At 38.2% G+C, this 27,929-nt stretch overlaps 2 protein-coding genes across 2 annotated transcripts; both read right to left on the bottom strand.

Annotated features, from left to right (window-relative positions):
* Positions 1 to 1,506: 1,506 nt before the first annotated feature.
* polr3b (polymerase (RNA) III (DNA directed) polypeptide B) lies at positions 1,507 to 23,212 on the bottom strand. Its single transcript, XM_057347379.1, has 28 exons — positions 22,937 to 23,212; positions 22,738 to 22,770; positions 22,398 to 22,454; positions 22,165 to 22,229; positions 22,009 to 22,084; positions 21,803 to 21,903; positions 21,629 to 21,720; positions 21,361 to 21,478; positions 21,100 to 21,208; positions 20,101 to 20,223; positions 17,721 to 17,837; positions 17,433 to 17,567; positions 15,600 to 15,761; positions 15,120 to 15,320; positions 13,172 to 13,334; positions 12,492 to 12,645; positions 12,240 to 12,314; positions 11,999 to 12,097; positions 11,325 to 11,452; positions 9,528 to 9,737; positions 9,231 to 9,389; positions 9,020 to 9,137; positions 8,774 to 8,916; positions 3,903 to 4,006; positions 2,892 to 3,058; positions 2,432 to 2,545; positions 2,065 to 2,238; positions 1,507 to 1,966 (listed from the first exon to the last, which is right to left on the bottom strand). The coding sequence occupies exons 1-28, from the start codon at positions 23,000 to 23,002 to the stop codon at positions 1,837 to 1,839; spliced, it is 3,393 nt and encodes a 1,130-aa protein (XP_057203362.1). The 5' UTR covers positions 23,003 to 23,212; the 3' UTR covers positions 1,507 to 1,836.
* A 697-nt stretch (positions 23,213 to 23,909) lies between these two features.
* Positions 23,910 to 27,084, bottom strand: endouc (endonuclease, polyU-specific C). The gene is made up of 8 exons (XM_057347385.1): positions 26,940 to 27,084; positions 26,431 to 26,478; positions 26,253 to 26,352; positions 26,057 to 26,168; positions 25,352 to 25,473; positions 24,882 to 24,994; positions 24,632 to 24,776; positions 23,910 to 24,535 (listed from the first exon to the last, which is right to left on the bottom strand). The coding sequence occupies exons 1-8, from the start codon at positions 26,948 to 26,950 to the stop codon at positions 24,275 to 24,277; spliced, it is 912 nt and encodes a 303-aa protein (XP_057203368.1). The 5' UTR covers positions 26,951 to 27,084; the 3' UTR covers positions 23,910 to 24,274.
* Positions 27,085 to 27,929: the final 845 nt, after the last annotated feature.

The raw sequence follows: 27,929 nt of genomic DNA, 5'->3' as shown, positions 1-27,929 counted from the left end.
TATTAATGTCAATCAAAACCTGAGTATGTCTCTTCTGTATATGTCTCTTTCTACTGTGGAACACAAATGAAGAGATTTTGCTAAATGTTGCTGTGGCTTTGTGTACATACAATGCAAGTCAATGTGGGCCTATGTTGTTTGGTTACCTACATTCTTCAAAATATCTGCTTTCGTGGATTGACCTGACAGTGAGTAAATAATGAAATATGTTTCATTTTTGCATAAAATATTTCCTTATGAAAACAATTAGATCAGGAGCAGGTCATATTAGTGTATTCTGTTTGCCCTTAAGTGTTAATTGTAAATAATTTCATACCTGACAAATAAGCCTAAACTGATTTATGTCGGTAACAGCTATTTTGTGGTCCAGAGCAGCTTTAATGCATGCAGTCTAAACTTAAAAATACATGCACAAACAAACAATTGAACTAATACTAGAATCCATCAAAGGAGCAGATGAAGAACAGAAGAACCTAAAAGCTTCATCAAAAGCAAATGAAGGGTTTGTTTACAAAATGAGATAACTCCGTTTTTAAGTTTTATTAAGTTTTTTATTATGTTATCGTGTTTTTAATGTTTTATTGTGTTAGTTAGCTGTATTTTTTTTGTTATTATGGCTTAAATCAAAACAAACTGCAGTTTGATTGATATTACTTGGAATGCACAATAAAAAAACATGATTTTTGAAAAAAATTAAAAACGGAGTTATCTCATTTTGGATCCAAACTCTTCAAATAGTCATCTAAAAATACATGAATTAACCAGATCCTCTAACAAGCTATTACGTGGTCAGAAATAGCAAAACATGGATATGGATATGTCCTAATTACAGTCAGAAAAATTGAGGTTGTGTGGGGGTGAGGAGGGGAATCTTTGCATCGTCTCTTCAGAAGACTTCCTTTTTCTGTTCGCCTACTCTCGGTCTCATTAGCCCCTCATTAGCTAGGACAGGTGCAGCCGGCCAAAAAAGACACCCTCAGACCCTTATACCCCCCCAACACAGCAAGTGAGGCGTGCTGTCAGCGCCCATTCTACTGATGTGAGATGTTTTCTTCCAATCAAAGCCTTCCACGGCTGCAGTGGGTGGGAACAATTTGTGAATAGTGGATGTTTTATTAGTGTAAAAAGAGAGTGGGAAGGTGGTCAATGTAACGACAAGCTCCTTTCTGCTGTCACTGTTGTCACATTAACACTTAATTATGATTGCTCAATACATTGACCCGCCTTCATGGTCGGTCTGAGATAGCTCACCTAAAAATAAAAACGATGTCATAATTTATTCCTCCTCATATCATTCAAAACCTTTAAGGACTTTCCTCAGCGGAACACAAAAGAAGATATTTTGATAAATGTTTCATTGGTTTCATGTCCTTGAAATGGAAGTCAATGGGGGCCAACGTTGTTTGGTTATCAACGTTCTTCAAAATATCCTCTCTTAAGTTCTGCAGGTTTGGAATGACAGCAGGGTGAGTGAATGATCATAAAATTTTAAGTAAACTACTCCTTTAAATTGCACACATTTGCAATTTATTACGTTTATGTAAAGAAAACTTTATTATTTTCATGGTAAACCAAATCTCATTCTCAAAGTAAACATATATACTAAAGGAAATGCCAAGTATCCATTCATTCTCAAATCAAAATGGAAAATGTAGTGAAGTAGGCACTTTTATATTATCTTTCTTCAAGATATTTAACGAAGTAGGACCACACAGACGTGGTTACACAATCAAAATCTTTAAACCGAGGTTCAAACAACATCAGGTTAATGTAGTCCTTTAGGTAATAATACTTTATCTCTCCTCCCTTTGTCAAGTTTTGGTGAGTTTGCTGCAATCACTCATTGTAAGGAGCCAGTTTGAGGCGAGGGATGATATTCATGGACTGCAGCTCCTGGAAGAGCAGTTTGCAGGCATATGGAATTCGTAGAGATGACACATGACATGAAGACTTGCAGTAATGGCACCTGCGACACAAAGATAAAGAAAGCCAAATCACTTGGGTGCATGTTACCTGTGACATTATTCACTATAGTGATTGACTATTATGGTGTATTTTACTGACCAGCCTGAATAACCCAGCAAGCCACACTGTCCACACACATCCACCTCGAAAGCATCACTGGAGATCATCAGTCGCTCAAGCAGAAGCATGCTGGCACCATAGCCAATCAGACAGTCTCTCTCCATCTCCCCCAATCGGAGACCACCATCTCTAGAACGTCCCTCGGTAGGCTGCCTGCGATATTTATGCAACATTTTTAGCTTTTATCTGGTTTAATTCAGCAAAAAGAGCTCTGATTATTCCATGGTAAACTATTACAGCATCAAAATGTAAATTGCCTACAGACAACACAGTTTGTCTTCACTCTAGATATGCAAGAACAAAATAAAGGCTGATATAGTAAACAAGGTAAACATATACTCCGTACCTAGTAAGCACTGCTCTTGGACCGCGCGCCCTAGCATGCATTTTATCTAGCACCATGTGCTTCAGTTTCTGATAATAAACTGGACCAAAGTAGATGTAGGCTTCTAAAGGCTCTCTGAAACAAAACCACAAATATAACAGAAAAATATTAATGAATGTATGATTATTTCATTTGTTTACCTTCATGTCATTACAAACCTGTATAAATTTCTTTATGCAGAACACAAAGGATATTTTGAAGAACATCAGCAACCAAACTACCTTATTGACTCGTATGAACAAAACCACTGAGACGTTTCTCAAAATATCTTCTTTTGTGTTCCAAAGATGATAGAGTCATATAACGATTTTAAACGACACGAGGGTGAATGATATCTATCCCTTTAAAATCGGACCACTCTGAAAGTAATAAGAATTGTGTCCAATGGATGTGTATTCATGCAAAAAGAACAGCTTTTTACCCTGTGATGCCAGAGGTGACGTAATCCTTGCCCTGATAATTGTATCCATAGCGGATAAGATCCTCACACACGTCCTTCACTTTACTGCCCCCAAAAGCAGTGCCATAGTGAAAACGGCCATCCAGCACCCCTGCTTTACCAGCCAACAGCTCAATCAGCTTTCCAACCTAATACAAAAAAACAAGCTATATTTTACACTTGTTTACCACATATGGCTTTTTCTAAAAAAAAAAAAAAATAGAGCATAACCTTAAGAGTCATTCTTTTGTGATAAACTTGTTTGCTTCCTGCTTGATGCCATAGCAGGCAAGCGGACAAGGTTCTCTTTGCAAACATAAAAAGTCAGTACAGATTGTCCGAGAGACAGTGAAGTTGTCCCCGTTTTCCTTTCCTGACACTGCAGCTGGTGAATCCGAGTGTGACATCATGTCGAGGTCACGCACCACTGCACGACAGTGGCCTTTACAGAGGTCACTCACAGAAAGGGCCGGAAGATCTTTGACCCCAGTCTGTCATTGAGAGGAATCTTTTTCTCGCCTCAAACCATTTCCTATATAATATCCTGCTGTGTGCACCCAAACACAGTTCAAATTTAGCAACAGCGAAGGAATGAGAGTTTTTCTGAGGTGCTTATTCTGGACTTCTGCTGTCCTGATGTAAGAAGTGAGGTAGTTTATTTCGTACAAAGATTTAGTAAGGGGATGCAATCTTTTCTCTTTTAAACTATAATCCATGTAAAGATAAGGATGTACAGTAAACAGATATGGCAATAAAAAGGCATTTGTTGGGACTGAAGCTTTAAGATCAGAGTTCTTAAAAATATCAGGGTCAAAAAGTAAGAGAAAAAATATCTTAATGCGTGGACCTTTTTCATGCTGTGCTATATAAAATATACTCAAGGAACTCCAGGCCATTATGCAATTCCTTATCTCACAGCATTTTAAAATGCGAATAAACAAAATCATTATAAGATAAGATAAATGTAATTATCTGATAAGGGTATGGGCTTACAGTCATTCTGGAGGGATAACCGTGAGGATTCATGATGATATCAGGACAGATGCCCGAGTCACAGAACGGCATGTCCTCTTGTGGAACGATCAGACCACACACACCTGTCACACAGAAAAAAATGCCATATATTACACACTATTTCACAGATCAAACATTACAACAACAGCAAGATGTTCTCAATCTTTCACCCAAAAAATATTGAAGTTTTACTGACATTCCTAAATTGATAAATGCTACACAAAATGCTAATATCGTTTTAAGTGATTTCCAACGAATGCTGGATGAGAAAGTGTGAGGTCTATGTAACTTTCATCCAGTCCAAAAGCCTACAAAGCTGAAGTATTCAGGTCTGGTGGAGTGGAACCATTGGAAATTCTGACTGAATGAAGTGGTCCAAAGCGAGTGAGAGTGTCAATGTTTGCCGAGGAGCTTCTCCCTCTTCTCTCACCCAGAGCAAACACATTATTGGGCCATTTGCAAGTGATAAAAAGCTAGAAGAACAGGGGCAGGAAGTGAGGAGAGGTGGTTAGTTGGACAGTGAGAAGGGGATTATATACCAATAGTTTCCCCTTTAGCCTAGAGAGCTCACAGAAAGCTTCAGCTGAGGAGAGGAACATGCATATACTGTATTCAAAACAAAAAAAATCAGCATACTGAAATACCTGGGCAGTCATATTTATTCATTTTATATTATTTATTCTCTGGAAAACTCTGGACTGATCAAAGAAGGATTATGAATAATAATTTTAAGACCACACATTGTTTGTTGTGTCTGTGTAAACTGTTTGGCCAGCAGCATTGTAAAAAGATAATGTTTTTGGTCATTTTCACATAAAATTGTACAGGCAATTCAAAAATATCTGATCAACATTTACACTACAAAAATGTATTAACCTCTTTGCAGATATATATCAAATATGTCTATGATGGAGGAACAGTTTTTCGATAAATTCTAATTTTTGGAATTGGAGACAATAACGTTTTACCCTGTGTGTTTTATTGAAAGTCAATGAATTTGTGATGGATAAATGTAACATTCTTGACAAACCAAAGATGTCATCGAAGTATCATGTATTTAAAGCCCCAAAATAAACCTTAATCAATAAAATAATTATAATAAACTATGCAAAAAAGCATATGACTTAGTTCATATCAATTGTCTCCAGCATGTTTTATATTTACCCAAAAATCACACATTATGCACATTATAATGCCTGTCAAAAATCTTGGGGGAAATAAATTTGATAAAAAGTTTTTTGTTACATTTAATTACCCCTTAATATATTCTAATATATATTTAAATATTTATATACATATAAATATATATATATATATATAATTGGTCTATGCTATGCTATAGAACATTTCAGACAGGAAACAGCGAACTGGAATTACTTAAAGCTAAATCGTAAATTAAAATGACCCACGTCAACTTTATAACCCGAACATGGGTGGAATCAACTAATCTTGACAAGTTGAACTTCAGCAAACTACAGTTAAAAAATAAAATAATGGGAATGAGCAGACATTCCCCCAGTTAATAGCAAACATTTAAAGACAACCCCATTAAATGACATCAAAATAAGTGCCTAAAACATTAGGCAGTAGGATTTAACAAGGAAAAGGGTGCAAGAGTAGTAGTTGAGCGAGAGAGCGGAGTTCCCATAGCACACATCCTCTGTGTTGTTTGTTTTGTTTGAGAGTGAATGATAAAAGAGGCATGAAATCAGTAAAGAAAAGCAGGACAGCAGTAAGAGTCCATGGCCCTCCATCACCGGCTGTACAGCCCCAGTGTGGCGGCTTGCACAATAGACCCTGCCAAGACAGCTGTGTGCGTATCAGAGTGTGTGTCTGTTTGTGTGTGTGTGTGCTTCGGTGTGTGTTTGGGTCACCGGTAAATAATTAACCTATCGTTCTCTGGTGACCGGATCTTATGAGGGTAGTAGATGAGAGCAGGACGGGGGGCTTAAAACGATTAAGACAAAACTCCTGTGAAACTTGCTGAACGCCACTGGCTCTAAACCACCATGGGATGTCTTTAACAGACCTTCTTTTCACAAAAAAAATGCAAGCAAATTTTAAGAACCGATTTTAAGAACAACGTACTATGTTTGTAAAGAATCGTCTTATTTTTCGCCATGTAAAAGTGACACAAAGACCATAAAGGACATTCAAAACGGACCACTGCGAAACGTGGAGAAAGTCACACACCTCTCGACTTCTCCAAACGGGAACGTTTCGATAAAAGCCCGCCTCTAAACGCACAAAAGACATTTAAGGCAACGGCACTATCCTTCACAACAACAATTAGCTTCCTTGTGTTATCCCTGTCCACCGACACTTGCCTGCTCCTTTAAATACCAGAAGCAGCTTTAAAAAGAGCAGTAAATAGCATCTCCGGCGGTTTGCGGCTAACCCCTCCCTGACCTCTCCTCACTGTCCCGTCCCGTGATGAGCGCCAGTGGACCACCTCCACTAATGAAATGAGTGAATTATGCATGGCGCCAGTTAACGCTCTGATTAAAACATCATACTGACCAGCTCACTCAGCGGAGGTGCTCAGAAACAATGGGGGCTGTAAACACTTTTTCCCAGGACCGCGCTGCTGTAATAAATTTGCATAGTCTGGCATGGGACAAAAAGCTAATTAATTGAAAAACAGCCTGTTGAAGGGGGTGGGCGGGCCAACCGAGATGGGCAACATGCATGTGCTAGCGAAAACATACCCAAACTTGGACGCACACTTCAACAACAAGTGTCTTCCACTTGTATTACAATTGTCTAGCGTTCCATAGTCTGAATTTTGAAACATTTTGTTTATTAGTGATGCTTTGAAAAAGCATAACTATTGTTATTCGAACATACATACTTCTTATAATTATTCTTGTTCCGCCAAAAGTTTGGCACGCTACTTGTCCCGCAGCTTTTGATGTAGACCCATGAATGAATACATCACATCGACAGGCCTATTTGGGAATGGTGTGCTATGACTTTTATAAGCGATCGGGTGGGGGGGGTGCGATGGGGGGCGAAAAACCACCCGAAAAATCCCATTGACTTAACATTGCGCCCAACTTTGAGGGATCATAGCTCCGAGTGAGGATATCGTAGAAACATGAAAATAATACACGATTTGAAGGGGTTATCAGGCTCTATAAGAACACCACTCACAATGGGGTGTAAGTTGTACCCCTGGGGTGTGAGAGCCTCCCCAAATTTCCGTATACTTATAATGGCACCCATAGACTCCCATTCAAAACCTAGATACCTATATATTCACGCGTTATTTTTTTGCTTTGGACCCATGAATGATTACATCAAATCGAGCGGCCCATTGTGGAATGGTGTGTGATGACTTTTGGAAGCGATCGGGTGGAGGGGGTGCGATAGGGGGTGAATAAAAACCTGAAAAATCCCATTGACTTAACATTGCGCCCAACTTTGACGGGTTGTAGCTCCGAGCGAGGATATCGTAGAAACATGAAAATAATACACGATTTGAAGTGGTTATCAGGCTCTTTAAGAACATCACTCACAATGGGGTGTAAGTTGTACCCCTGGGGTGTAAGAGCCTCCCAAAATTTCCCAATCACAGGAAGCATGCCCATATAAGGCGTAAAACGTCCCGTGTTGAATATCTTAGCAGTACAACCACTTAGAGACAAGGGGGTGGGCTCATTTTACTCATGCTACCAATCAGTGTGACATGATCATTATGAAGTTATTAAGCCACGCCCATAGCAACCATTTACAGCAACCTAGCAACCGATCCCATAGACTCCCATTATAAAAAGTCAGATATCTTTGCAACAGTGTTGTAGAGACAAGGGGGTGGGCTCATTTGACTCACACAACCAATCAGTGTCACAGGATCATCTTGAAGCTATTAAGCCACGCCCATAGCAACCATTTACAGCAACCTAGCAACCGATCTCATAGACTCCCATTATAAAAGGATCAGGTGGATATCTTTGCAACACAGTGTCATAGAGACAAGGGGGTGGGCTCGTTTTACTCAGGCAACCAATCAGTGTCCCAGGATCATCATGAAGCTTCGAAGCCACGCCCATAGCAACAAAACATGTCAGCCTAGCAACCGTTTAGCAATACCTATAATCTCTGCATCGGAACATCGTAGAGAGACGGGGGTTGGTTCTTTACACTCATAGCTTAGAGCATCATCGATTGGCAGATGCTAAGCCACGCCCATAGCAACCAAACAGGTTAGCCTAGCAACCATTTAGCAAAACCTATATCTCTGCATAAGAACTTCGTAGAGACACAGGGGGTGGTTCGATTCACTCATAGGTTAGAGTATTATCAATTGCAGATGCCAAGCCACGCCCATAGCAACCAAACAGGTTAGCCTAGCAACCATTTAGCAAAACCTATATCTCTGCATAGGAACTTCGTAGAGACACGGGGGGTGGTTCGATTCACTCATAGGTTAGAGTATTATCAATTGCAGATGCCAGGCCACGCCCATAGCAACCAAACAGGTTAGCCTAGCAACCATTTAGCAACGCCTATATCTCTGCATCAGAACATCATAGAGACACGGGGTTGGTTTGTTTCACTCATAGGTTAGAGTATTATCAAGTGCAGATGCCAAGCCACGCCCATAGCAACCAAACATATTAGCCTAGCAACAGTTTAGCAATATGTATATCTCTGCATATCTCTGCATCAGAACATCGTAGAGACATGGGGATTGGTTAGATTCATTCGTGGCTTAATGTGTTATCACTCTAGTGCCCAGTTCCGCGGTTTGCCACAAAGCATCACTCACATTTTCTTCAGAAAATGTACCTATCTAGTTTGTTTCTACAAGGCAAAGAAAGGATGGAACAGGAAGGGCGCTGCGGTACCTTTCTGCCCGTGCCGACTGCTGAACTTGTCTCCTATCTCTGGTCTGCGAGTCTGCCTTAGCAAGATCTTGATCAGAAAAGCATCCTCAGCATTGGAAGAGATCATCACTTTCTCAATATAAGAGTCTGTCACTCCTTTGTACCTACGGAAGCAAGAGCAATTTGGGTTTCTATTAAACAAACACAAAACAAACTAGGTTCCTAAAGGAATTCAAGCTGTTTATTAGTAAACAAACTGCTCCTTACGAGACTGGCACGTCTCTGTACTGGGGTTGGCCTGGCAGGGCACTGCCCTCCAGTGGTGTTTGAGTGACGGTGGGCATAGACTTATTCACCAGCACCTGCTTGTTCTCGACCCGATCACCTGCACAACACAGAATTTGTTACTTACAGATTTATATACTTTGATACCAATCATGTTTCCAAGATTCAGCTAAAACCGAGTTGCCAGCTTTACCAGGACAGCAGATGCCATCGGCGTCCAGGATGTTGTGTCTCCAGATGGGCTTCCGTGTTTCTGCATCTAGCATGGGACCCATCACCTTGTCAAATGTTTGGTTAGTGTACCGCCTCAAGGTGCACTTAGCATTCTTGTACACCAGACATCTACCAAAGCCTAATAGAGAGGAAGAACAGAAGATGGTGACCATCACACCACTAAAGGTAATCAAATAAACCTGTAACTATTCAAACTGAGCCATGTGGCAAAGAATTCAGTTCTCTTTTAAGGTGTCACACAAAAAAGCTCTCCTACCTCTATCGAGTGAAGCCTTATTGAGAACCAGAGCATCTTCTATATCATACCCGCTGTAGCTCATAACAGCCACTGTGGCGTTCTGACCCGCGGGCAGCTTTTCAAAGTCGATCAGCTCAATGGTCTTTGTCTTCACCATGGGCCTCTGTGGATACGCCAGCAGGTACATCAGGGTGTCTATACGGTTCCTCTGGTTATAGCCAATAGTACCTATTTAGAACATAATGCGTCACACTGAAGTAAGAAGCAAAATGTTTAAATGCACATAAGGTTTTTAAAATCAACTATATGTGACCCTTTCTGTAGAAGTACTTAGTCAATGTTAAATAAATCACATAAAAAAATGTGCACGTGTGTGTGTTATTTGCACATGTAAATACACAAAATACGTGTTTATATTTAGGAACTATGAGTAATATATATTTATTTTTATACATAATATACTTTAAATTGTTTAAAACTGATTTCTATAAATATTCTATAAATATATTATATATATACACGTGTAAATTATATACAATTAAAAGTATATAAAGATTTATAGATATTTGTTATATATACACATACATACATATATATATATATATATATATATATATAATGAAGTATAAGGATTTTCAACATGTCAATTTTAAAATACAAATAAATAATATAATTTATTTAAACAAATGCAGATTAAAATTTAAAATTTATTTTAGTGTTTTCATCTATGAATTGGCCACAGCCTTAAAAATGTCAAGTGGTGCGACCGCAATTTATCTCTAAATTAATTAATTTCCTTGATTTAGTATTTAAAGTGTTTAGAAACAAAGTGTTTTCATTTCTTTGAGTTTTGGCAAGTAATCATCTCATATTTTTGTTCAATAATTTTGTCATCTTAAATGAACAAAATTTTACTTATTTTTCCCGATAATCACATACAACTGATATCAATGTTTTAAAAATACCATTCACTTAAGCATTCTGTATCAGAGACTCATATTTCAGCCACAAATTTTTGATGTTATTGGTCGCACCACATGATGTGACGGTCCACACATGACATGAACTTTAGCTGGGTCTTCACAGACGGTCTCACATATAATCAACAACTATGAGTACGCTTTCTGACACATTGCTCTGCTTGTTTGGGCTCGTGTCGGCAGTGTCAGAATATCTCGGAGTTGGATGTTTAGCATGACGGGGATGGGTGGGGGGTGAGGTTATAGTATAAAAGCCACCGTCCCTCGGGACCTTGACATTTGTCAAATGCTATTACTCCACAATCAGGGTACAAGCACACAGTGTGTTATAATAGGTCTGGGGCCACACAACCAGATTTGCACATGTATGGGGCTGTCCGTCCAGAAAAAAGAAGACAAGGCAGAGGATATTGGGCCAAATATAGTTGCAGTCTCAGTGGTTTTGTAATGGGGGTGGTGGTGAGGAGAGGTTTAAGTAGTTTTGGTAACCAGGGCAGCACAGTGTGCTCTCTCTCTCTCTCTCTCTCTCTCTCTCTCGCGCGCAGCTGAGCACACTAACCCTGCTACACACACTGAGTTCAGGACACAATGAATGTCTAATGACACTCAGAGACAGTGGCAGGGAAAGGCCTCCACACACATACACAAAAGGACGTCCACGCCAGCAGGCCATGTTTGATGTCCACATACGTACAAAATGGGGTGTGTGTGTGTCAAATGCCAGTGTGAATAAATGAAAGAATGAATGGGAGTGTGTGTGTGCATTTGTAAACGCAACCGGCCCTCCAGGATGTTTGGAGATGAAGCTTGTGCTTTTGGAGATGAGGAGTCTTACCCATAGCCTGCTTGCCCATAGCACACTGGTAGGTGTTTCTGGGGGACTGGTTGTGATGGGGGTAAGGAATCAAACCAGCACAGACCCCCAGCAGCGTGAAGGGTTCAATCTCCAAATGGGTTGTGTCCCTGAAAACACACACATGTACAGGACTGCTAATAGATTCTGTACAACCTCACACAACAGTGGCCCCAAAAGTATTGGTCACACTTGTATTAATGTATTAATGCCACTGCAAAAGTTTAATTTACATTCAGATGCTTTTATGCAAAGCGACTTACAAATGAGAGTGCATTTAACAGTTTGTTACCTAAAAAAATAATTTCTTAGTTTTTAAAAGAAACAAATAAAAAACAAGTACTTTTGTTTTTATTTTGATTAAATACAACATGTCCATAGGCAATGTGATGAACTTGTGGATTTGAAAACTTTATAAACCATACATACACCAAAGTAACCCAAATGTTGGGTTGTAGGATTACAGTATAAAATGGAAAAAACCCTGAAACAAACAGGGTGTTTTGGGGTCTTGCATCAGTTTGCTGATGTCACTTTGAGATGAGGTATTTTTTAACGCAATAAAATTAATATACTGTACGTATAACTTTGGTGTCTAAATACTTCTTGAGATCTCTATAAGTTCTTCTTAGATTTGCGGGCTGAGAAGTACTCACTTTTTGATCATATGCTCATAAAGAGCAATAGTACAGTCATTTTCCTCATTCACATCCAGATACTCCACCAGACTTTCGTGAAGGAAGTCCTCGAAACTTCTACAGGCACAAGAGAATTTGAGAAAAAGTGGTTAACACCACTAATTCCACCACACAGAAACTCAGACGGCTTCACATCTGAATACTGAACTCGCCATTCAAATGCATGAAACTATCCAATATTGATCTGCTTCAAACGCACCTGTATCCCTGAGACAACTCCTCAATGTGTTTGTTCTTCACAGCGGGCTGTCCGTTCTTCACAATGATGTAGGGTCTGTGAGGAGTGCACAGAATGCAATGCAAATGGCACTGCGTTTACTTCTTAACAGGGAATGTTTGCTACAGTTACAAAATTCTTTATTTATCAAAACCAAAAAGTTCAGTTCCTTTATCTCAGTCTGCCAGATCTATACATGTAAAATGAACCATTTCATCTGTGTATTTTTGATACCTGCACAATCGCCCCCCATCAGATGAGATGTAGACGCAGCGGTCGGTCAGATTGGTTGAGATGGACACAAACTCATTAATAAAACCGGCCCGTCTCATGAGTCTGAAGGTGTAGACCAGCTTTTGATGGTCTCTGATGACCCCAAGTATGTTACCTGAAGTAGACGCAACAAAAAAACGCAACATTGTGCATTTTAAAATGTTGTTCCTTTTTTGTTTTATTTAAAAGGTAAACACGTGAGACAAAATAAAGCCTATTCATTTTGTAATTATGTGACAGCAGTATAATACAAGAAAAGGTTTTGGCTTGTTCGAGCAATATGAGACCCACCATGGTGCACAAACAGGCATGAAGCTGTATGACTCATATTATGGGATGTATGTGTTTGTGGATTAACTTTGGAGGGATTGAATTTATTTACGCATTGACACCTGCTGTGTTTGTTAATTAATTAGCCGCAGTGGCAGCCTGTGTTATTTGTAACTTATCTGCGCTCTAAAAAATAAATATACATGAATAAATTAGCGGGGCGAGTTGACATGACATTAAAAAGTAATCAATGGCACACCCTTTGGTAGTTGCGGAATGGCAAAAGTAAATTTTAATTTCATTGGGTGGCTGAAGAGTTAAAGAACAGCATGTGTTCATGGGAATAGCAGCGTGTCTGTGTGTACAGATACCGTTGAGGAAGACCAGGAAGACGCTGGGGTAGGACAGCTCCTCTCCACACAGAAGATTGACGTCCTCCACTCCCAGGTTGAAGGCCAGTTTGATGATGGGACCGTCCTCCATGTCAGTGGTGATGTGGGTCATCAGAGCCAGATTTTTTACCAGACCACAAGCCTAGACAACCATCATACAGCAACATGAATCTAAATTTAGTAGTCTAATGGTTATCAATCTAGAGGACAGGGTGGCCCAAGGCCGATATGATTGTAGTATTGTATAAATACAGTAACAATAATATATTTCTTAAATTTATTTATTTGACAGACATGCACGCAAAGCAACTTACAAATTATATTATATTATAATTCTAACTCTTAGTTATGAAATCAAAAAATATATTTGATTTTTATATTTTGATATTGATATGTTGATTAAAGGTCAGGGCCCGTATTTATCAAGCTTCTGAGAATTACTCACAGGAACAGTGCTAAGAATTGACTTAAGAGTAAAATCTTGGCTCAAAGCTGCTCTTAAATGTTAGTTATGAAGCAGCTCAGTCATAATTTAAGTGAAGTGTAGGACTATATCTTAAGTATAAGGCTTAGAGATGATTTACGACACTTTGCTGTGCCTCAAACAAGATTTTGGATGACGACATTGGCATGGACCAATCACTGAATAGATTTCCTTATTTAAGAATATTCTCCGATACATTCACGTTGATATTCAACACACAAATGACAATAAAGACTATTCAAGAGAATACATTATGATATAGACATAGGAAATTAAAGATAAACATGTTTCCACCATTTCTTAATTATCCATTTTAAACCGGTGCTGAAATTTGTTTTTATTTGCTTTAGTCGAGTAGTTTTGATTTAAATACAATGTTATTTTCGGTATAAATCTTTTCTTGTGTGTGAAATCACACATACCATTGAGAAGCATAACGAGAACGCGCAAAATTAATGCAAATTCATTACAATAGAGCATAACAAGTTGATCCATACCAATACAGCACAACGAGAATGCGCAACGGTACTGATGATCCATAGAGCATAACTCGAATGCGCACAGCATTAATGACATGTACGGACTGCGTACCTTTTATCTTGCGCACAAAGAATTTTGTTAAATGTATAAATTCGATTATGAAAAATGATGTGTAGATGTTGTTTCATTAATAAATGCCTTTTGCAAATTCATACTTTAAAAAAGTGACACCCACAATTACGCCTATGCAGGGGAGTACTGAATTTATAAGTGTATAATATGGAATGATACGGTTCCACTGGCCAACTCCTCTGTCCACCACATGTCTCTGTCTCCTCAGCACCAACACAAGCCCCTAGTGGCAACTCCTAAGCACTTTTTAGTAGGAGTAAATTTCATGATTTCTAAAATGGCACTTTGAGAAGCTTGATAAATATGGGCCCTGGTGTGTAATTTTCTGAAGGGTCTATTGACAGAAATGCAAAATAATATACATGACTATGTCTTCAGAGACATATAAAGACCTTAAATAATGAAGCGTTATGTTTTTACTACATTACAATGAGCTATTTCTATCTACATACACCTTGGGTCCCCTTACATGGAATTCGCCATGTTGTTTCTACAGTAGCCCTAAACGGACAGTACCCCTAAACTACTCTACAGAGCTCGAAATAAGCGAAAACGTGACACATCTTAGTCCTGTGTCAGCCGCCATAGTGCTACGAAAGGGAGGGGTGGAGTGAGCCATTGGTTGCAATTCGCAACCTCACCACTAGATGCCTTTAAATTTCAAACAGTGGACCTTTAAGAAAATGACAATTGAATTAGAAATTTGAATCAAATTTCCACTTTAAAATCTTTATCCATTTGTGCCTGCAAGAGTAAATCACACCCAATGGCACAGTACCAACTGATGATTTCTGGAACACTGACGGTGTTGTGATGGTGAGAAACACTGACCTCTCCTTCAGGTGTATCGGAAGGGCACAGCATGCCCCACTGGGAGGGCTGGAGGGAACGGGGACCGCTGACTTTTCTGGTTTTCTCAAACTGAGAAGAGATCCTGGTCATCATGCCCAGGGCTGAGATGAAGGAGAGACGAGAGAGAACCTGAGTCACGCCCTGTCTGTCCATCTTAAATCTCTTCAGAGACCAGTTCCCCTGTTCGGAAAGATACATGAAAGCAGCAAAGACAATTGTATTGTTCAACATTAATTTACTTAACATGGTTGACTTTAATGTTTACTTTTGTGTAAATGTATTATGTAAAATTTTAAATAATACAAAATTGAATCATTATGATCTATATTTTTAGCCAGTAGTGTACAAGGTCTATTTTTTGTATTATTTTATTTGCTCATTTGCAACACGTGTTCTCAGGTCTGAATTGCAAATTGGGCTTCAAGCTACATGTGCTGATGTGACTCTAGTTGTTCTCACAGTAGAGATGGCGTTGACCATGCCGTTGGTGATCTGGTCCTGTCTCATGTGTTTGACCACATCAAACTGTGCCGCTCTCTGCTTGGGGATGACCTGGTCTGCGATCTTCTTCAGCTCGGAGTTAAATTTCTTGAACAGATCCTCAAACAGCAGGGACAGGAGCTTAACCGACACAAACATCAGAAAGGCGAGTCATTGCAACTCGATTCTGTGAAACGATTCATCAGAGCAAACAAGCACCCGGCAACAAAAACAAATCGAAACCCATGAACAATATTATCTTGGCAGCACAACACGACATCACAGATTTGTATTCCATTAATTAGCACATCAACAGAACTAGGAACAAAAAAGAACAGCCAATGGATGACTTCATCTCCAGCTGAATCCAAGTGCCCCATGTTTCCAGATAACTTGGTTTATTAACTTCATCTGGCTCTAAAACTCCCTCTCTTTGTCTTATCCCAGATTTAATAAACAGGTGTTTCCACGCTTTGATAAATTTGACCTGGCCTCTCATTCACAGAGTTCCCTCAATAGAAGCCCCTGCCCTTCTGCGTCAAATCTGCACACACAAAAAAACATCCTTACTAAAATTAATAAAGAAATTAAGCTTCCACATCCCAGCCAGTCAATTAGCTGAATGTCAGAACCGTAATTGAGAAGAAAAAAAGATCGGAGGGCTTGCATGTGTGTGTAAAGCCGTGCTGAAAGGGTTCCTGTCACTCACACGTACACACACAAACACCGCCCGCATCAGTGCTGGTGGGGGGAAATTAAAGGACTTAAGACAGCAGTAATTACATTATCACAGTCGGACTGCTGGATTAGCTCAATCGCTCCAGTCAAGGCGGCTATTCTTTTGTCATAGCCGGGCTAAATTATAATAAAGAGGAGAAATCCCAGAGTTTGGCTGGGCTGTGTTCGGGAGCCGTTGTGGCAAATCTCGCCCGCAACAAAAGCGGGTCGGTTTGGAAAGCAGAAGCATGGGGGCGCTGACGAAACAAAGCGTTGAGAAAATAATAAAGGTATTATAATGACAAGCGGGGTAGAAACAAAGGGTAGGTGAGGGATTGGGTGCCAGCCAGGCCTGTATCTGCTGGTGTTGGCACCTGATCAGTTTCATAAGAGACCAAAGAGAAGCAGAGAGATCGGACATGAAGCCTTTAAAAACATATACACAATACGAAATCGGCCGTACAGTACGGACAATCTCAAGAGATACCGAACACGTATAAAGCGCTCTAATCTTTATTTCAGAATCGTGCTTGTTGCAAAAAAGGATAAAAACAGATAAATAAACACTTGCATTATCATAATTAACGCCCTGAGCTTCACGGGCCTGTCAATCATTCTTAATAGAATTAGAGGGCGTGTGAATGGAAAAAAGGCAGACAGAGATGGATGGAGGAGGCTGATGGATGTATTGGAAGATGGCAAGTTTCTCTGAAATGATTATTTAATGATCCGCATGTTCATCTATGCTAGAAGCAAGTAAAGGCGTGACGGCAACGATATCAGTCAGTGCAAGAAAGAAGCGGTCTGCTCACCTGTGCAGCACATCATATTAAAATGAAAACTAACTAATTGGTTGTACAGCTAGACAGGGTTCAAGAAGTGCTGCATACGTCTTTCTTAGTGATATATAGGTAACAGAAAATTTTGGATAGATAAAATATCAGATCTAGCAACAAATTTAAGCATCCAAATGTTGCCGAGCATTTATTTGTAAATTCTAGACATTTATGGCCACTCATCATTATTTAGACGAATCATACAGAGGTTGTGACACCTGTCAAAAAGTTTACATAAAAGTCAGAGAGACCCAAATACCTGGCCAGCCAACTCCAGACGCTTGTTTCCATAGTAATCGCGATCATCCACCTTGTTGTCTCCTTGAGCAAGAATCACTCTGCGTACCATCACAGCCAGGTAAATACACTTGGCTCGAAAGTTAAACTCCTTCACCTGGGAGACGTGAAAGCATGAAACATCACTCTACAAGAACAGATCCAACATACTCATTCTCAGGCTTATAGGAGCATGAAGAAAATAATTAACGAAAAATAAAGCGCTATCTAGGGTGGGAGTAGACCAGGCAGCTCATTTGGATTGACATACAGGTACGTGGGTGAGGACAGTAGAGGCGAGAAGCTCTCGGGCTTCCTCCATCTTGGTTTTCTTAGGGCCGCCCCACATGCGCTGACGCCTTACTTTATTTCCAATGTACTTCAGAGCCTGACAGGACAAAATAAAACATGCATATTTACAATGCAACCAGTGCTTGTATTTGTGTGTATTTATATAGACTTTAAAGGTCTTTGCAAATACAGTCCGAAATTTTCGTATGCGTTTTTTTGTATGGTGTCTCTGAATTGTCAGAATGCCTCTTAAAATGCTTGCTACGGATGCGAAAAACGCAGAAAATCGAACCCAGTCCGAATTTTTTTATGATGGACGAAAATATCGGAGGCAGTGTGTAAATGTGATTGACACAACGTGAGGTCGTATTTATTTTTTAACGTGAACAAATTTCGGACGCAAATTTCTGACTCAATGTGCAATGGCCTTAAGTCACAGTGAAATTAAAAATGACAATAGCTATTTTTTCATGAAATATTGCAGCGTTTATTGTAAATAGTTTATCAATGTGGGTCATTCTCTTTTTAAAATTCATGTGCCCTCATATTCTTTGGTTAAAATCTGAAAATGCACTTCCTTCCTGTAATGACTATCCATCTTAAATGACGTATGTTAGACGGCTTGGGCGGAGCATCCGTTAACTCCTCCCCTTCAACTGTCAGTCTACTGCCAGTTCCATTTCAAAATCCAACGGCTGTTTTTATACATCCAAATCACAGAGAAAGATGAAAGCCACGCCCACTATTTTTCTCATTAGAAATTCCATTTCACGCAGAAATGCATCAAAATACAGAAGTAAAAACGATCGCAACATCCAATTCACAGGGACTTCAAAGAAGTAAAATGTGTTTTTTTCCAGGCCTCTATTAATAAGATAAAACATATCAAATCGAAACATTTAATCTGGAGTGACTGAGCTCATGCTGGGTTCACTGACTCTCTAAAGGGGTCTCATTGAACAGGACCCCTCATTCTCCTCAGATACATGCAAACACACACACACACCTGAGTCAGCTACTTGTTCTACTAAAGCGGTCAAAGGTCAGAGAGAGTAGGGCTTTTCCTTTAGACCACCCACTTGGAGACACAAGACGATGTGCAATTGACAACTACTGCCTGAAAGGTTATGCAACAACTACTTCTAATTCAACTTATTTTATAATCAATACGTTAGTCATGTTGATGCAATGACAACTTCCTTGATAAATCAAATCATCTGGATTGGCCTTTATTCAATATGAGATCTGTAAATAATGTTGTAAGAAATGAATAATTAAATGTAATCATTAAAACCCCATGTATTGCCAGATGTTTTCTAGTGAACCCAATAACGTTCAGCATATCATTTATCTCATATAATTCTTATGCTCATATTTTACTAGGTAGTTTAAAGGGTATTATGTTACAGTAATTTAGAATATATAATTTTAAATATAAAACATTTTTTGTACCCCACTTTTTTACAAAACATAAGACTTATGTTGAAATATTCAGATACGTTTTATTAACTAAATGTCATGTTAAAATGTTCATTAACATAGAAGGGAAAGTGCTTGTTTTAGGTGCTGTAACCAGCCACCAAGCTTTTGATATGTGTAAATGTAATTTATTTCTTAACTTGTTTAGGGACAGTAGTTCAAAGACAAATTAATTTGTAAAGTTCAAAATTTCTATACTGTTTATCAATGAAAATAAAGTCACAAAATTATCAAAATGCTGTTTAGGGTACTTGTCAAACGTCACATGACCAAACCGGAAAACAGATTGAGATGGCATATATAATGTCATTTAATATAGGACACCTACTTTACCACAAACATTCAAAAGAACTCAACCATGAATTTCCTTTTAAATCATACCAGGCACTCAATTAAGCTTTCAATGTCCTGCAGTCTAAAAAAACATTTGGTCCACAATTTTTTGCAATGCAATTTGCTTGACTGCCCCTAGTGGTCATAGCAGCTGACAATTCTTCATCACAAATAACACACCATTTCTAATTGAGATCTGCTCTGGTCAATCGGTGTACACATGTAGGCTCATTAGCAGATCTTTGACAAGGCTCACATAATGTCAAAACCACATAAACAGGCATTCAAGTCTGCTCAGACCGGTTGCTAGGATGCAGATATGGTCTCTGCTTGACCCATTGGCTATTACCATGAATACATCTCAGATACAACACACTGGACCTTAGTATTTCATAATAAAGTTAAAAAAATGACTCACTGAAGTGCTAAATATAGATTAACTTGATATTACTTATGGGTTTACAATGTTTTTGGCATATTTTGTATTGACATGCAGTGCAAAGCCCTCAAAAATACATAATAAAAAACAAGGAGGGTTTTTGGGGTACCTGAGTTTGAGTGAATATTTGGGCCTTCTGACACTCCTCCAAACTGGGGGCAAAAGCAGCCATGACGTGTTCTTCTGTGCCAATCATCTGAACTATCTCCTGATCGCTCTCAACTCCCATTGCCTGATGCAAGACAAAGAGTTCAGTACTGAATAAAGTACTTAGTTCAGCAAGCAATATAGGAAATACTATAAAGTGACTGTTTATGCGTTATGGAAACAGTATAAAAAACACGATAGCACGTCCACAGTCACATCTTTTGTAAGCTGCTTTGGATAAATGTATCAATGTAAAAGTATACCCAATTTCGTATGGCACAAAATAACAAACACTGTTTGAATATATTAAACACAAAGTTTTAGTGTATAAGGCTCCGATCCATTGCTGAGGTGAGTGTGGTGCCACAGGCCTCTATGACATTTATTTATGCTAATAGGGTTCTGTGGGAACAGGACTGGGTGGATCATGATGCTTAAAGGTCTCCGACATTTGGCACGGCTGCCGTGTTGCAAGAAAATCCTGAAGGAATGTTCTTTGGACGCACAAGTGCAAAGCAAACAACCTCAACAGTCAATTTACTCTGTCTTGTCCCTAACCAACCACAGCCATATGTTTAGAGAGGGTCTGGGCAAAGGGAATCGGGGTAACATCCGCCACAAGAGCATTCATTAAACATCCGTTTAATCTAATACTTCAGACTGTGAAAAGAGGAAATCTCAACTTGAAACATTTAAAGTAAATACAAGGCTTAAGCTAACACATGTCAAATATGGACAGTGTTTGGAATGGCCTTGCATTTTTGAAAATTTATATCTGAAACATAAATAGTATTTATGATTTAAATACTTTTCACAACTTGTGTGATTTTTATTAGTATGTATGTTTTTGGGCCACTGATTTTTTCTTTTGTCGTTGTCTGCCATCTGCTGGTTGAACAGAGACCAGCCACTAGTTACTGTTGTGCATGCTGTAAATCAACAGTGCTTTCTAAAATCTCACCTTAAAGATTATGCCAATCGGTGCATCTTCAGAAAGAGTGTTGTGTTTTAGGTAAAAACGGCCCTGTTTTACAATCATGTTAGTTCTGCTTTTCTTCTCATGAGTAGAGCTGTAAACCAGAGACAAAAAGATACACGAGGACTTTAAGGACCTTTACATTCAAGTATACATCATTTATACTTTTTTGGGTTGTAGAGATCCTGATTCAATAAAAGATGCTTTAAGAATATACTTTAGGAATATAAGAGCAAAGTCCTGCACCTGGTGACTGATGCTCCCACAGCACCCTTACGATCTTGCTCCACGATGATGCGATTCTTGGACAACTGTTCTTGGATGAGAATGACCTTTTCTTGACCTTTCACAATAAAATAACCACCTGCCCAGAGAAACCCAAGAGCATGTGAGAAAAACATTTATATGCTGTGACCTGTTCCCACTCACGTGAACTTTGAATGGGATTATCTGTTTGAAACTATGTCAGAAAAACAGTCAAATGTCAATGAGATGGTGTCTAATCATCATGTACCTGGATCAAGGGGGCATTCGTTGAGCTTAGAGAACTCCAACGGGGTCTTTCCTGTCAAGACGCAGTTGGAGCTTCGCAGCATAATTGGCATCCTAAAAGAAGAGGTTAGGTGTGTTTAGAATTTCAAGCAGACGTAATGAGGTTTGGTAAAGCTTTAATCTCAGGTGTAGTTACCTTCCGATGGGAAGAGCATTGCGAATGATTCTCTGGCTGCCTCTGGTGTACTCTATGTCCACAGTGATGGGAGCTGAATATGTCATATCTCTCAGACGACACTGGTGATCAAAATAAGACAAACATTGTAAAAAACAAACAATACCATACAGACACTCTCATTCAATTAGTAAAATAAAAAGTTGTTTTAAATAAATAGAGGTTACCTCATGTGGAGACACGGGACGAGTTACATTAAAGCTTTCTTCAACATCAGGCATCCCAACATAGATATTGAGGTATCTAGAGAAGAATGATGGATAACAGGTTACTGTGTGTTATAAAATGCATAAATATTGAGTGTATTTACAAAGTGTCCTTACTTAAGGTACCACATCGGGTCAGCATCGCTTGTAATCTTCTCATTCGCCTTCATGATCTTTTTAATCTGGTTAGATTAGCAGACATTTAAAATAACGGTGCATATTATTCATATTAAACAAAACACAACACAAATAAACAAAAGTATGCTCCAATGGCTATCACTGGAAGCATAACCACTAAAACATTAAATTTACTGCATATACTGTAAAATTTTCTTTAAAAGTCTACAAACCTCCACATTGATGAAGTAATTGAATGAATCAATGTGCTGCTTCACTAAGCCTTTAACCTATTAAAGAAAATAACATCACAAATGAATGACACTGAAGCCTGTAAATATACTAGGAGCCAACATGATGTATTAATAACACGCACAAGAAACCACCAAACAAAGAAAAGCATGCACAAGGGTACTTGACGTTACAAGGGCATTTAATTATTTTAAGTTATAGACTTCAACTCATATTCGTCATATCTGCTACTCATATGGAGATAAGATTGTGTTGTTTTATTGTTTGATAAGAATGTCATATTTAGGTTTAATTATGTTGATGCTGAATATTTGCTTTTACCTTCAAAAAAGCTGGAAGCAGCTTCCACTTTTCCTGCAATTCAAAATGAGACAGAATAATTACATTTTAAGTTGTAACGCCTCTTATTTATATACAATAATGTTAAGATAACAATGACACATTTATTTTAACTATGAGGGAAGACTGACAGATAATGCTGACAGTGGCATGCTCGCTACAGTCTGAGCAGTCTTCTCACCTCAACAGTATCGACGGGAGCAGCGAGCTCCTGGGGAGTCATCGCTCCAAACTCCTCCTGCAGCATTATGATGCTCTGTTCAGACACTTACTAACCGAGAAGGTGAATAATCTTATATAGGTTAAAATACCATCGTACACACCACAACCCAGTGAAAAACATTCGGAACGGAAGTTTTTACTACACACGTGAAACGTGAGGTGTAACATCAAGTGCAGACCCCGGGTAATAACGCCTTCTCTATGGTTCCTACCACCGGCTTGACTGAAATGTTTCTAATTACATTAAAAATCTTCTAATCTGAATGTGTGTCCTTTAATTACTTCAAACTATAATTGTGCCAACATATTAATTTAATTTCTTTAGAAAACTACAATTAAATGATATATTTTGGATTACTTACACCAAATAATAATACATAGGCTATTATATGTATCTATATAAATATCTATTTCTTTTAGAGACAACATAATTTCCACTGTTACAATTGTGTTATTCAATGGTTTTGATGAGTTCACTAATATAAATAAAAACGTAAGCGAGTGTTTTCAAACTTTTGACTGGAACTGTATTTAACAAAATGCAAACACACAGATCTGCTCTGTAAATTAAATAATTACGCAACTTTTAATCTAAATTCTAATCAAACCAACATTTTAAAATGTGTTTTAGTAACTCTCATAGATCATGCCACAATACAACTTGTTTCATATTAACAGAATATGTGTAGTTAGGCTATATAATAAATGTATATTATATTATTTAATGAATATAACACAACACAATAATATATATATAATAAAATACTACGTCGCCCGAAAAGTCAGTACTCCCTTCAACCCCAATATGAATAGTTGATATAGATGAACAAAAATTAAATTACTAATACTAATTTTAAATGTTAAATTAATATGGTATGGAAGAAACTGTTACTGTTTTATTTTTCACCCACCTAAATAATGAATCACACAAGTGGATTAAAAAATCCCTTTAATGCAAAAGTTTTGTTTTTTTGTAGCCAACTAGATACAAGTCTTCCTCAAAATATGAAGAAATTAAAAAAGGTAAAAAATGACAATACATGAAATGCAATTCTTCCAAAAAATTCAGATTTGCCTTGATTTTGTAAATCTTACGTGTAAAACATTTTGAAAGCAGTTGTGTTAAATGAGTGCATTGTGTTAAAATATTAGCAAGTTGGCATAAAGTAAAACATTAAAACGTTGTCCCAATTTGTCTAAAGACTAAAATACACCTATAAAAACTACAAAAAAAACAAATGATGTCAGAAAAAAATCTAAAGTGTACTGAGAAATGTGTACTGTAGGGGTACAGTATCTACATGTGTCTGCTGTTGCTGCTCAGCAGTTTTGGATAGGCGGTCCCAATAGAGCGACCTTGTCTATGCACCACCATCTCCAGCTGATACTCATCCAGATTAACCACAGCTGTGGTGGTCTTCTCAGTGGATGTGAGGAACAGGATGGAAAAGATGGCCATCTCAAACTCAGGGCTCACGCCAACAAAAGCACTGGCCACTGGCTTGATCAAACCATGCCAGCTGAACTGCACATTCAAGACATGATCATCCTCATCAGGCTGCATGAAATAAAAACAACAACAGAAATTCAGCAAAGCCTGCACATATAAGAGTCAAATTCTAGAACTTAATACATTGTTTGGGTAATATAATACCAGGTGGGTGGATTTGTAACCCTTGTAATCAAGAAGATCTTGCTTCTCCTGCATGTAAAACTGGACCCAGTTGTGGAGACCCACGATTTCTCGGCCGAACTTGGTTTCTCCAACAAACACATGCTCAAATCCACTGGAGTCCTCCCTTAGGAGACTTGTGCATTTTATTATTAGAGTAGATGACACTTAAACTAATTCACAATTTATTACAGTTTCTGGGGTGTGCAGAATATGTGTGTATATTGCTTACCCTCCATTCCTGTCTCTGTGGTAGAGACGGAACCATATGTAGTACAACTGACTCTTAAACTGCCTCAGATCTGAGCGGGATTTCCCCTTATTAACTAGGTACTGGTGTGCACGCTGAATAAAACATTATAACACAGACTTTAAGGATTTAATTAATCAACCCAGAATGATCATAAGCCAGAGCCGCATTTATCCATTTTTTTCCCTTGACATGATATAAAGCTTTCAGGAACAGGGTGTGTCAGACAACCACAAAATTGTGCAAGCAACACAAATAAAAGATTAACGTCTTGTCTTTCAAGGCTTCTTTTGAATAAATCCTCCAACACAAAGGAGAATGTTGCGTAATACTCAATTTTTATATTACTTTCAATTTTTAATGAACTTCGTCAACTTGTTGTACTCTTCTGTGGTAAAATATACTGTATAATTTGTGTTATTTAGAGTGTCCAGACGGTGATGAATTCCTACCTTCATGACTGTGGTCTCTAAGATAGCATCCAGAAAAGAATTATTTTCTGTCACTTCATCAGTGGTCACCTTCTCAGCCACACCAGTGGACCTCTCATAGTTATCCAGGAGCTTCATGAAGCCTTTTGACAAACAAGAACATTTTTTGTCAAAACATCATTTAATAACATAGAGGATAAACCTTTTATAAAACAATTTTATGTTTCCGTTAAAGTACTCCATTTAAACACATCCATATACTGTATATAAGTAATGTGATTAAAGGGATAGTTCACCCAAACATATTTTTTTTCATCATCTTTTACTCACCCTCTTGTCAGCTTCGTGAGTAAATGACAGAATTTCATTTTTGGGTGAACTTTAAAGTTTATATTGTAAAAACATTTCTGCTACAATGTTTAACCAAGTAATCTCACTACAAGCGGTTTCCCTTCCTAAATAAAAAGGTGGGGCTGAAATGAATTTAGGACTGAATGCAAGAAGAAACGGCACTTGGAAATCCACCAGATACTTACTGGCTTTCTTTCTTCCAAAACACAATTACATAAAAGATCTTGGCATGTCTCTGACAAAGGCATGTTTCAGCACGGCACCACGAATAAATAAGTTTTTGTACAAAATGTGCAGAATGTGATCAGAGGGGGTTTCAGCATGTTTTTCTACACGCACACACACGCACGCACACACAGAAAGAAAAACACATACGTGCATAAGTTGTGATGGAGCTCAGTTTAGTCTCATCAACAAGAGAAAACAGCGGGGATGAAGCATGATCTACTGCACTTCTACTCCCCTGGGGTATATAACCGGCTTTGCCCTGAAAAAAAATTCAAGAAGTTTTGAGGTCACATGTGTTAAAATCAAGGGTGTGTCTGAGGTTAATGTTGAGGTGAGGAAATACCTGTAGTGAGATGTTGTAGTCGGTCCCTGCTTTCATTCGATTCACATCCAGTTTCCAAAGCTCATTGAAAATATCAGAAAGTTCCTGGTTGACAGTTTGACTGAAAATGGACACATTTTTTTTTTTTTTTTTTAAAGGTGAAAAATAATTGTATACATAACTTTGGAAAAGAATTTACCTTGCTGCATCACTAAGAGTGAACAGTGCCAGAAACACAATGACGCATCTAAAATCAAAATATTAAAAAAATTAATTATAAATTGAAACCTTAATATAAACTAAACTGAACTTAAAAAACATCAATATTATGCAATGTTAAACAATTAAGCGGTTCATTCACAACGTTAATACAATAGCCTATGGCACAACAGAATTTCTAACATCGTTTTAAGTATTACATTTTAACTATATATCATTACTCTATACAGTTACATTTAACTGTAAACTCAGCTGGTGACACTTAAAGAAAGATGCAACATAATACAGTTAAATGCACTGTATTTCTGCAGCAAAGATTTACTTTAAAGTGCATTTTTCTACTTCTGTGTCTTGCAGATCCCCAAACAAGAAAAAGTGGAAAAACATGAAATCTACATTTTAAACTTTTTTTAATTAGCAATAGGTCAAATGCTCTCTAAACAAGCAAAAGTGTACAAGCAAAACATATTAAACAAATGTTTCACATACCCCCTGTCCATGGTTTCTCTATGCAAAGAGCAAGTCGAGTTATTTTTGCACTTTCTCCTCTTTTGCTGGAGTTGTTTTACTTGAGCATGCCCCAGTGAATTGCCCCTGGCGATGCGTTTATGTCTCGATACTCCCAAATACTTTTATTCACTTGATTTTCTTTTAACACAGGAACAGACTACGCATATAGAAAAATATGCGACCGTAATAAAATGGGCGGGGACTACGGGCCCGGAAGAAGACTCAAATGACAAAACTAAACAATTCAGCTGTTTTAGTTTTTACAGTATATTTTTTAATTTAAGAAGTATTCTCGATGTCAGCACAAATATGTAAAATACAGTCGAGAACGCTTCTGAATCGACACACAACAACTATAGAGAGCTAGCATGGCATAAGGTAAGTTAAGCGTTTCTTTTCTTTGCGCTGTTGACGATTAACCAACCATAAGCTTTAGTGATTACCATCGTACGCGTTTATTTATTAATTTAATATAATTACTGTGGCGGTGTTCTATTTGTACCTCGTGAAACAATCATTTAAATAAAGCTGTCCTAATGATTGTACCTTTATGCGCAAAGGCTTTATAAACGTCATAAGATTGAAATAAAGACGATAGGCAAATTAAAGCGCCTTGTTGGGCCGTCATGCGCCCCCTGGAGGAAAACAACAGACAGTAGTCACTGACTCGCGGACTGAATCTTTTCTCCAGTTTATAATATTTTTGAGAACTGAAAGCGAATGATCAATGTAAAGCTTAAAAGGCTACATCATAGAGTTAACACTAACCGTAACTAATTTAATTGTGGCCGAATCATTTATAATCATATTTTAAAAGAAGAAAACAGTATGGACGTCACTTCACATACGTTTCAAACTGAATACGGACTGCTCGTCAGATGGCGCTGTTTACCTAGTTAACAAGATCGAAGCTTTCGGCCTGAAAAGATTCCTGTCATATAACACAGGTGGTATTATTTGCATGGCAAT

The sequence above is a fragment of the Triplophysa rosa genome, linkage group LG12 (assembly GCF_024868665.1).
Source record: "Triplophysa rosa linkage group LG12, Trosa_1v2, whole genome shotgun sequence".
Taxonomy (NCBI): Eukaryota; Metazoa; Chordata; class Actinopteri; order Cypriniformes; family Nemacheilidae; genus Triplophysa; species Triplophysa rosa.
Note: the sequence above shows the minus strand (reverse complement) of the source record. Positions and strands in the feature narration are given on the sequence as shown.

Excerpts from the sequence above, each read along its gene's own strand:
- polr3b (XM_057347379.1), bottom strand. The coding sequence starts at position 23,002 with ATGCTGCAGGAGGAGTTTGGAGCGATGACTCCCCAGGAGCTCGCTGCT. Across the intron at positions 12,646-13,171 it reads CTTCCTGGTCTTCCTCAACG|GTAACATACTTGGGGTCATC; the intron begins GTATCTGTACAC and ends CGTCTACTTCAG. Across the intron at positions 2,546-2,891 it reads GTCACCTCTGGCATCACAGG|AGAGCCTTTAGAAGCCTACA; the intron begins GTAAAAAGCTGT and ends GTTTTGTTTCAG.
- endouc (XM_057347385.1), bottom strand. Across the intron at positions 25,474-26,056 it reads CTCCATCACAACTTATGCAC|GCTTCATGAAGCTCCTGGAT; the intron begins GTATGTGTTTTT and ends GTTTGTCAAAAG. Across the intron at positions 24,536-24,631 it reads GTTACAAATCCACCCACCTG|CCTGATGAGGATGATCATGT; the intron begins GTATTATATTAC and ends TATTTCATGCAG.